The sequence below is a fragment of the Budorcas taxicolor genome, chromosome 18 (genome assembly GCF_023091745.1).
Source record: "Budorcas taxicolor isolate Tak-1 chromosome 18, Takin1.1, whole genome shotgun sequence".
Taxonomy (NCBI): Eukaryota; Metazoa; Chordata; class Mammalia; order Artiodactyla; family Bovidae; genus Budorcas; species Budorcas taxicolor.
In genome coordinates, this window is record NC_068927.1 from 44,346,485 (window position 1) to 44,357,595 (window position 11,111).

General features: G+C 38.0%; 1 protein-coding gene across 1 annotated transcript in view; it reads left to right on the forward strand.

Annotated features, from left to right (window-relative positions):
- Positions 1-9,370, forward strand: part of ZNF507 (zinc finger protein 507) — a 38,363-nt gene extending 28,993 nt beyond the window's left edge. Inside the window, exons 5-6 of the mRNA XM_052656621.1 lie at positions 8,741-8,875; positions 9,001-9,370. Of these exons, the coding sequence (XP_052512581.1) occupies positions 8,741-8,875; positions 9,001-9,370 (505 nt within the window). The remainder of the gene's footprint in view (positions 1-8,740; positions 8,876-9,000) is intronic.
- The last annotated feature ends 1,741 nt before the right edge of the window (positions 9,371-11,111 follow it).

Sequence of the window (11,111 nt, forward strand, 5' to 3'; positions counted from 1 at the left end):
TTGGGCTCCAGAATCACTGCAGACAGTGACTGCAGCCATGAAATTTTTTAAAAGACACTTGCTGCTTAGAAGAAAAACTATGACAAACCTAAACAACATATTGAAAAGTAGAGATGTCACTTTTCCGACCAGAGTCCGTATAGGCAGAGCTATAGTTTTTGCAGTAGTCATACACAGATGTGAGAGTTGGACTATAAAGAAGGTTGAGTGCCAAACAATTGATGCTTTCCAACTGTGATGCTGGAGAAGTCTTTAGAGAGTTCCTTGGACAGCAAGGAGATCAAACCAGTCAATCCTAAAGAAAATCAACCCTGAGTATTCTATCGGAAAGACTGATGCTAAAGCTGAATCTCCAATACTTTGGCCACCTGATGCGAAAAGGTGATTCATGAGAAAAGACCCTGATGCTGGGAAAGATTGAAGGCAAGAGGAGAAGGGGCCAACAGAGGATGAGATGGTTGGATGGCATCATCGACTCAATGGACATGAGTTTGAGCAAGCTCCAGGAGATGGTGATGGACAGGGAGGCCTGGCGTGCTGCAGTCCATGGGGTCGCAAAGAGTCAGACACGACTGAGCGACTGAACAGCAATGACGAAATACCTCCCCAATTCTAAATAACTGTGGGGATAGTGACCATCCTTACTTTGTTCTTGGGCTTAATGGGAATGCTTCTGATGTTTCTGCTTTGAGCTTTATGCTAGTTGGGGGGTTTAGGTAGATACATTTTTTCATGTTGAAGCATTATTTGCCTAGCATATTTTGGTGAGAAATTTTATTGAGTGTTAATTGGGTTCAGGTGTTATCAGCCTGATTCAAGTGCCTCCTAAAATGTGGTAGGGAACACAGCTGTACCCATGAAGTTATGTTTGAAAAAGAATAGAAATGGAAAAAACTAACCCTGAATCTGATAAAACCTCTACATCAGTAGTCCCCAGATGAGACATTTTGCAGTGTCTGGAGATACTGTTGGTTATCACAAGAGGAAGAGAAGATGCTAGCAGCACCTAATGGGTAGAGGAAAGTGATGCTGCTGAAACCATCATGCAGTGCTCAGAGCAGCCCCTACAATAAAGAATTGTCTAGCCCAAATGTCAAGTGAAAGGTTTAGAAACTTTTCTAGATCTCTCACTACCGCTTACAAAAAAAAAAAAAGATGTGGGGAATATAGAAATGTGACACTAACAGAAAGTAATCAGTACAGCTTGTGAAATGTTCTAGGAGGCAGATGACCTGGAGTCTTCAACATACTAATGGCATGAGGGGGATGGGGAAAAGAAAAAATTATTACATATTAAGAGTTCAAGATGCCAACCAAATGCAGTATAGTACTATATATACCATTTCACATGAGCGATTTGAGCATCTCAGATTTTGATATCTATGGGAGGTCCTAGGACCAGTTCCCTGCATATACCCAGGGATAACTGTATAGATCCTACTTGGATCCTCATTCAAATAAACCACTTCTGCAGAAATCAGGGCAATTTGAGGGAATACATGAAACAAGATGAGCAAAATGTCAGTAATTACTGGAGTTGAGAAATGGAGATTCATTATGCTTTCCTGCTTTAGTTTTTGCTTCAGTTGTCCATAATAAAAATTTTCCTTCAGTAACATCAGTGAAAATGACTTGTCTCTTTCCGATCCTTTCAAATAATGATTTATTATAATATATTTCCTATTAAATTCTCTGTGTTCCTAAAATAAGCCTCCCATGAAGAACATGGCAGTGCCTGCTAAGTCGCTTCAGTTGTGTCCAACTTTTGAGAGACCCTGTGGACTGTAGTCCTCCAGTCTGCTCTGTCCATGGGATTCTCTAGGCAAGAATGCTGGAGTGGGTTGCCATGCCCTCCTCCAGAGGATCTTCCCGATCCAGGGATTGAACCTGCGTCTCATATGTCTCCTGCATTGGAAGGCGGGTTCCTTACCACTAGCACCACCAGGGAAGCCCTTCACCTTTTTATAAAAGTTTTTTTCTTGTTTCTTTAAAGCCTTTATAAAAAGGCTTTCAAAGTCTTTTTATAAAATTAGAATAATATTGATACTAAATTTGGCAAGGGCAACAGAAAACTATATACCAATCTCACTTAGGACTGTCAATGCAGGTATCCTGAATAAAATGCTGGAAAACAGGCTTTTATAGTAGATTAAAAGAATAACAGTAGTAGTATTTTAATAATGCCATGTATATATATATATATTCTTTTTTATGCTTTTCATATTTTAAAAAACTTTTATATAAAGGTCTCTGAAACTTTAAAGGTACAAGCTAAGTTAAATATGAAGAAGCTGGCTAGTCTGTTGACTTTAGTCACTGGAATAGTAGGCCTTTAGGGAAAGAAATTAATATCTCATCATTTCTGCTTTATTGACTGTGCCAAAGCCTTTGACTGTGTGGATCACAATAAACTGTGGAAAATTCTGAAAGAGATGAGAATACCAGACCACCTGACCTGCCTCTTGAAAAACCTGTATGCAGGTCAGGAAGCAACAGTTAGAACTGGACATGGAACAACAGACTGGTTCCAAATAGGAAAAGGGAGTATGTCAAGGCTGTATATTGTCACCCTGCTTATTTAACTTCTATGCAGAGTACATCATGAGAAACACTGGACTGGAGGACGCACAACCTGGAATCAAGATTGCCGGGAGAAATATCAATAACCTCAGATATGCAGATGACACCACCCCTATGGCAGAAAGTGAAGAGGAACTAAAGAGCCTCTTGATGAAAGTGAAAGTGGAGAGTGAAAAAGTTGGCTTAAAGCTCAACATTCAGAAAACAAAGATCATGGCATCTGGTCCCATCACTCCATGGGATATAGATGGGGAAACAGTGTCAGACTTTATTTTTCTGGGCTCCAGAATCACTGTAGATGGTGATTGCTGCCATGAAATTAAAAGATGCTTACTCCTTGGAAGAAAGGTTATGACCAACCTAGACAGCATATTGAAAAGCAGAGATGTTACTTTGTCAATGAACGTCCATCTAGTCAAGGCTATGATTTTTCCAGTGGTCACGTATGGATGTGAGAGTTGGACTGTGAAGAAAGCTGAGCGCCGAAGAATTGATGCTTTTGAACTGTGGTGTTGGAGAAGACTCTTGAGAATCCCTTGGACTGCAAGGAGATCCAACCAGCCCATCCTAAAGGAGATAGTCCTAGATGTTCATTGGTAGGACTGTTGTTGAAGCTGAAACTCCAATACTTTGGCCACCTGATGTGAAGAGCTGATGCATGTGAAAAGACTCTGATGCTGGGAAAGATTGAGGACAGGAGGAGAAGGGGACAACAGAGGATGAGATGATTGGATGGCATCACCAACTCAATGGACATGGGTTTGGGTGGACTCTGGAAGTTGGTTATGGACAGGGAGGCCTGGCATGCTGTGGTTCATTGGGTTGCAGAGTCGGACATGACTGAGCGACTGAACTAAACTGGTGCTCTCTGCAGTGGAAATGCAGAGTTTTAACCACTGGACCGTCAGGGAAGCCCCACTGTTAGTTTATTTTTAATAGGTTAATTTTTAGAGGCAGTTTAGGTTCACTGCAGTATCAAGCAGAAGCGCAAAGATCTCCCATATACTCTGTGCCCCACACATTCATAGCCTCCCCCATTATCAGCATTCCCCACCAGAGTAGTACATTTGTGAGAATTGATGAGCCAGTATTGACGCATCATTGTAATCCTGTCTGTAGTTTATATTTGGGTTTACTCTTGATACTGCACACTCTGTGCATTTGAGCAAATTTATAATGACATGTATTTACCATTACAGTATCATACAGAGTAGTTTCACTGCCCTAAAAAAATCAGCTGAATCCCACCTGTTTATTCCTGCTCAGTGACTCAAACCTTGGTGACTGCTCATCTTTTATTGATTCCATGGATGTGTGGTGGCACACTTCCAACTTTATCCTTCTCCTTCCATATTGTGTTGGCTTTTCTGGATCTTTTGCCTTCCATGTAAACTTTAGAATCAGTTTGTCAATATCTACAAAATAACTTGCTGGGGTTTTTATTGGAATAATATTAAATCTGTAGATCAAGTTGGGAAGAAGTAACATCTTGACAGTATTGAGTCTTCCTATCCATGAATATAGACACTCTCTACATTTATAACTCCTTGATTTATCAGAGTTTTGTGGTTTTCTTCATAAAGACAGACCTTGTACATATTTTGTTAGTTTTATACCTAAGTATTTTGTTTTCAGTACTGCTAAGGTAAGTGGGATTAAATGTTCTTAATTTCAAATACTGCTTATGGCTGGAATATAGGAAAGCAATTGACTTTTTTTATATATTAATCTTGGGTCCTCCAATCTTGATATAATTACTTATTAGTTCTAGGAGTTTTTTGGCATATGCTTTAAGATTTTCTGTGTAGACAATCAGATGATACATGAACAAACTGTACACATGTATACACACACACATTTGTATTGCATTAACTAGGACTTCAGTTATGATGTTGAAAAGGCATGGTGAGACAAGATATCTGTGCTTTGTTCTTAAACTTATCAGGAAAGCTTTTAGTTTCTTATTAAGTATGATGTTACCTCTAGGTTTACTCTAGATATTCTTTATCCATTTGATATGTGTCTTTATAAAGTGAGTTTCTTATAGACAACATGTAGTTGGGTCTTGTTTCTGATCCAACCTGACAATCTCTTTATTTTTAGTTGTGCTGGGTCTCTGTTGGGCTCTGCACTGGGACTGCACACGGGCTTTCTCTAGTTGCACTGAGTGGGAGCTACTCTTCATTGTGTTGTGTGGGCTTCTCATTGCAGTGGAGTCTCTTCACAGAACAGGGATTGAACCCTTGTCCTCTGCATTGGCAGGCGATTCTTATCCCCTGAGCCACTAGGAAAGTCCCAATCTCCGTCTTTTAATTGGTATATTTAGACCATTGATAATAGTTGAATTCATAGTTGCATATTTGTTACCATTTTCTATTTGCTGCGCTTGTTCTATTTTTTTTCTTTCACTCTTTTTCTGCCTTTTGTGATTTTCATTGAGCATGTGATGTGATTTCATTTTCTCTCCTTTCTTAGCATATCAGTTGTACTTAATTTTTTTTTTGACTTTTCATTAATGGATTCCTAGGGTTTGGCATACACTTTTACAGCTAATCCAAATCCACCTTCAAGTAACATTACTGGCCTCATGGGTATCCCAGCTTCAGTTGTGTCCAACTCTGTGCGACCCCATAGACGGCAGCCCACCAGGCTCCCCCGTCCCTGGGATTGTCCAGGCAAAAACACTAGAGTGGGTTGCCATTTCCTTCTCCAATGCATGAAAGTGAAAAGTGAAAGTGAATGCCCAGTCGTGTCCGACTCTTGTCGACCCCATGGACTGCAGCCTACCATTCTCCTCAGTCCATGGGATTTTCCAGGCAAGAGTACTAGAGTGGGGTGCCATTGCCTTCTCCAGTACATTATAATAAAATAACCTAATTCTTCTGTTCCATTATCTGCGTTACTTCTTTGATTTCACTTATACATAGAGTGTGTGTGTGTGTGTGTGTGTGCGCGCGCGCTCACACACATACATAAGCATACATAATCGAATATATTGTTGCTATTATTATTTTAAATAAGCTGTTATCTCTCAGATCAATTAAAATGAAAAACTTTTATTTTACCCGCTCTTACACCTAATCTGGGACTTCCCTGGTGGTCAGTGGTAAAGAATCCTCCTCTCTAGGCAGGATACACTGGTTTGATCCCTGGATCAGAAAGATCCCCAGGAGGGAGCAATGGCAACCCTTCCAGTATTCTTGCCTAGGGAATTTCATAGACAGAGGAGCCTCGTGGGCTACAGTTCACGGCGTGGCAAAAATTCAGACTCAACTTAGCAGTGAAACAGCAGCAGCAACATGCCTTATCTGACGTTTTCCCTTTCTTTGTGTAGATCCACATTTCTCAACTTGATCATTTTCCTTCTTTCTGAAGAACTTCTTTAACCTTTCTTGCAAGACAGATTCACCAGCAACAGATTACTTCAACTTTGTTTGTTGGAAAAAGTCTTTATTTCTGCTCACTTTCGAAGAGCAAGTTTGCTGGTACAGAACTCTATGTTGGTTGATTTTTCTCTCAACACTTTGAATAGTTCACTCTACTTTCTTGCATTGTTTCTGAGAAGTTAGATTTAATTCTTCTTTGCTTATCTTTCCCTCGGGCTCCTTTTTTCTTTTATTTTCTGTAGTTCAAAACTGATAGGCTTACGTGTAATCTTTCTGCCATTTATCCTGTTTGGTGTTCTCTGAGAGGCTTGTATCTGTGGTTTCATATCTGATGTTAATTTAGGGAACTTCTCAGTCATTATTGTTTAAAATAAATTTATTCTGTTCCTTTCTCTCTTCTAGTATTCCCATTACACATAGATTACACCTTTTGTAGTTGTATATTCTGTTTTTACCAGTCCTTTTTTTTTTTTTTTTTTTTTTTTGCTTTTTGGTTTGGAGGTTTCTATCTGTTGTGATATCCTCAGGCTCAGAGATTTCTTTCCTCAGGTGTATCCAGTCCACTAATAAGCCCATTATAGGACTCCTCATTTCTGTTATCTATTTTTTTAATTTCATTTTGTAGGGTTCTCATCTCTTTCTTTTTGGTTCTTTTTTGGAATTTCCACCTCTCTGCTTTGTTACTCATCTGTTTTCCCATGCTGTGTATTTTATTCATTGGCACTCTTAGAATTATTAATCATAGTTTTAAATCAGCAGTCTAATAATTCCAACATCCTGCTGTATCTGACTCTTGTTCCTGTGCTTACTCTGTCTCTTCAACTTTGGTTTTTGCCTTTTAGTATGTCTTATAGTTTTTTTTCTTGCTAATCAGGCATGATGTACTGGGTAAAAGGCTCTGCTATCAGTAGGACTTTAGAAATGTGATGGTTAAAAGTAAAGGGAGGGAAAACGCTCTGTTGTCCATGACTAGGTCTCAGTTTTTTAGTGATCCTGTGCCTCTGGGCTGTGAACTGTGCCCCCTCCCTCCCCAGCCCCTGGTTGACAAGATAGCTGGAGTGTCCTGGAGTTGGGTATTTCTTTCCCTCAGGTCAGTTATGCTCTGATAAAACTCCAGTAGGTTAAGCTCTGGTTAAATACTTTCTCCTGAGAGGAGACCTTATTAGGAACAGAATGTTCTGGCATGTCTCAAAGTGGTTCTTTTACCCCTCTGCTGACTCTCTTGTTGTTGTGGTGAAGAGTTCAGTTAAGTTACCTGATTTGTTAGATTGGTAATTAAGTATTTAATAATGACTTTTTAAAAGTATGTTTGCAGTTTCCTAAAAAGATAAACATTCTACTCTTAAGTATTTACACAAATGATGAAAACTTATATTCACAGAAAACCCTACACATGAATGTTTAGAAGCTTTATTCATATTTGACGAAACTTGGGAGCAACTAGATGTCTTTATTTTATCATAATGTACCCGAGCTATCCATGAAGCCAGTATAGTGTTACTTGAAGGTGGATTTGGATTAGCTGTAAATGTATTTGCCAAACACTAGGGAAACCAATAATATAAAGTAAATAAGTATAACTGACATGCTAAAAAGGAGAAACATTGAATCATACAGTATGCTGAGTGAAAACCACAAAAGCAGAAAAAGAGTAGAAGAAAATAATAGAACAAGAACAACAAATAGAAAACAGTAACAAATGTGGTAGCTTGGTGGAATATTATTCAGCAATGGAGAGGGGGGCCTCTCAAGCTCTGAAAAAACATGGAAGAACTTACATGCAAATGGCTAAGGGAGAGAAACCAGTCTGAAGAGGCTCTATGCAGTATGATTCCAAATATGCAACATTCTAGAAAAGGCAGAACTGTGGAGACAATAAAAGGATTGGTGACTGCCAGTGATTAGGGCGTGGGAGGGATAAGTAGGTGGAGTGCCAGAGGATGTTTAAGGTTGGGAAGGTATTCAGCATGATGTTATGATGGATTCATGACATTATGCATTTATCAAAATACATAGAACTGTACAACATAGTGAACCCTAATATAAACTGTAGACACTAGTTAATAATAATGTATCGATATTGGTTCATCAGTTGAAACAAATATTCCACACTGATGCAAGATGTTAATGATAGGAGGAATTGGGTACAGAAGGAAAAGAGGATAAACATAAGCATGCTCTAAAAATAATCTGTTAATTTTTTTAAGTAGTTTATTCAGTTAAGATTTTACTGAATGTGCCCAATTATGTCAAACAATTATTACTTGGACTAGAAACTTTAAGATAAGTATCTGTTTTACTTATGAAATCTATATTGTTGAAGCATTTCAGGACTATTACTTACATTTTCTGTGAATTTATAAGTAAGCACAGAGTTAATGTTGAAAATTATTTAATTCCTTTTTGCTTTCTTAAGAAATAAAGTACTATAGAGAATTGATTTTGTCTATTTGTGAATGTGTGTGGTTAAATAATTTAGTGCAAAGATTTCACATGTTAGTGTATTAGAAATCTTTCCAAATACTGTAATAGCTAAAGTAATTTGGGATGTTTGTGTCCTGACTCTTATTATTTCTTTACAATGTAAAATACTTTTATTTCATTGATTCTGAGAGATCTGCACTAGGACATTTTAGCCTCTGATATCAGTATGTCTCATAATCAGTGGCATCTTAGATTCAGTGAAATGTGATATCTAGTAAGTCCTCAGGAGAACAAATTTAACAGTTACGAAATCGTGGGATCATCTGATTTCCTTCGTCTCGGTTTTTCAGATGCTCATTGTGTGGGTATGTGTGCAGCCATCCTCCTTCTTTGAAGTCTCACATGTGGAAGCATGCCAGTGACCAAAATTACAACTACGAACAAGTAAACAAGGCTATTAATGACGCCATTTCACAAAGTGGCAGGTATTCGATCTTTACTATTATATATAAAGAAATTACTGTTACATATATTTTTTTTTCTGTGAAGTTAGAGTTAAATCTACTAGTCTGCATTATAACCAACTCTATTTGATGTGTTTTGTTTTAAGGATTCGGGGGAAATCCTCTGGAAAGACAGTATTAAACAACAGTGAAGGAAGAGCTGATTCTCTCACTTCGCGAAGTTCAGAAAATTTGGTGTCATCCTCAGAGCTGATTCCCCAGGCTCCCAATGAAGTCAAAGGTCCCAACGAGAATGAGAAGCTAAGCCCTGCAAGTAATACCTCATGCAGTTTAGAAAAAAACTCCAGTCTGGCCCCTCCTGGCGTGGAGTATTGCGTTTTACTCTTCTGTTGTTGTATTTGTGGTTTTGAATCTACCAGCAAAGAGAATCTCTTGGATCATATGAAAGAGCATGAGGGTGAAATTGTAAACATCATCCTAAATAAGGACCACAACACAACTCTAAACACAAATTAGATGGAATTGTTATCCAAAGAGGAAGCCAGCCGAGGAAGACTCCTTTAAACTGCAGTCTGCCCTTTGTGCTGTCCAGGAACTTACTAGACACAGAGGAAATAGTAGGTGTGATTCTTGAGGAAATGACAGATGGTACCTTGGAACCAAATTTGTAATGTAATAAAAGAAATTCCAAATAGATAAGGGGTAATAATATTTAAGCATTTTGAATGAGGGGAAATGGATTGAGGAGGCAGCAAAGATATAACCTGACAATAACCTTCTGTTACCTCTTAGTTTGAGTGTATTTATTATTAAAAGCTTATTATAGTGTAGAAATGCAAGCAAAAGAGTTAAGAAGGGGCTTTTCAGGAACTATTCCAAAACGTACCGTTACTAAAGTGTCACAGTCTTACGCAGACCTTAGTTTTCTTTATTCTCAATGTTGACATGGATGACAGGCCTCTTGTGAGAAATGGGAGGCAAGTGTCTGAGGGTTTTTGGTATCAACAAGAAAAAATAGATTATTACAGGGCTTTGAGATGATGAATCCAAATCTTTCGTCAGATTGATAGGAATAAATCTACACTCAACCTGAGATATATTATTAATAGTTTACTCTTTAGAAAGAAAAGAGATCTCTAAATCCAAATCTAGATTATAAGTAACCATTTACAACGTAAATTATTGTCTTAAATTTATAGTGAATGTCTTGTGAGCAAAAGAGGAGAAAGGTGAATTCCTGCCAACCTCAAATCAAAACTCAAGGTTCATAAAAATGGTGACTAGTTGAGCACAGTGCACTTCTCAGAGATTCTTTTCAGAGTGTTGACAGAAACCCCAGTTTTCTCAGTAGTTACATAGGCCTTCTAATCTGCTCTTCTAAACTAGACCAAGCTTGTTATCTATAAAAGTCTGTTGAAACAACAAAGTAGGAAACTGCATCTAGCCATGAGACCTTGGAAACAGTTTAAACTGTTAAATAAAAATCATTTAGGGGAAGTGGGATGAAACTCAGAAGCCCCTTCAAATGAGTACTACTATTGAGATTTTATTTCCTTTAGTTTTTTACTTAGTTATACTTAGCATACGAAGTATAACCAAATGTGGCTAAAATATAGTAAAAATTCAGAGTGTTTCTAAAACTTTTAATAACAAAAAACATTTGGGTTTCTCCTATCCAGGAAATTGCTTTTTTTTTTTTTTTTTTTTTTGATGTGCAATAGGACACACGGGAAACCAATGAAAACTTGCCATCAGATAGTTGAAATCTTCTCGTTAATTACACGTTGTATTACAGCATATTTCAAAGGGTAAAGAGAACAGAGTTTTTGGTTTTGCTTTTGTAGTCCTACTCATTTATGTATGCGTTGTTCTGTTAATGTCAGTTCTGCCTACAAATCAGAAAGCAGCCGGGCCACCATGCAGTGTGCCGTCTTCATGGTGCTCTTTCTCACCTTGACTTTTCATCCTCTTGAGCTAAGGCTGTGACTCATAAGCTTAGGAAACATTGAAACAGACTTTTTTGAATAGGAAACTCCATAGACACATTTTAGGAAAGAATTCTCTTCCCAAAGTCCAGGTATGAGGCGAATGAATTAACATTTTTCAGATAGCATTAGGAACGACTTAAGCGAGGCCGGACACTTGAAATATTGTCTGATTTTTTTTTTTTAATCTCATTTGATGGTGATATTTGAACAAACAGAATTGATTGTAACTTTGCAGCTCTTTATTTTAGGTAGCTTTAATCTATTTGTGA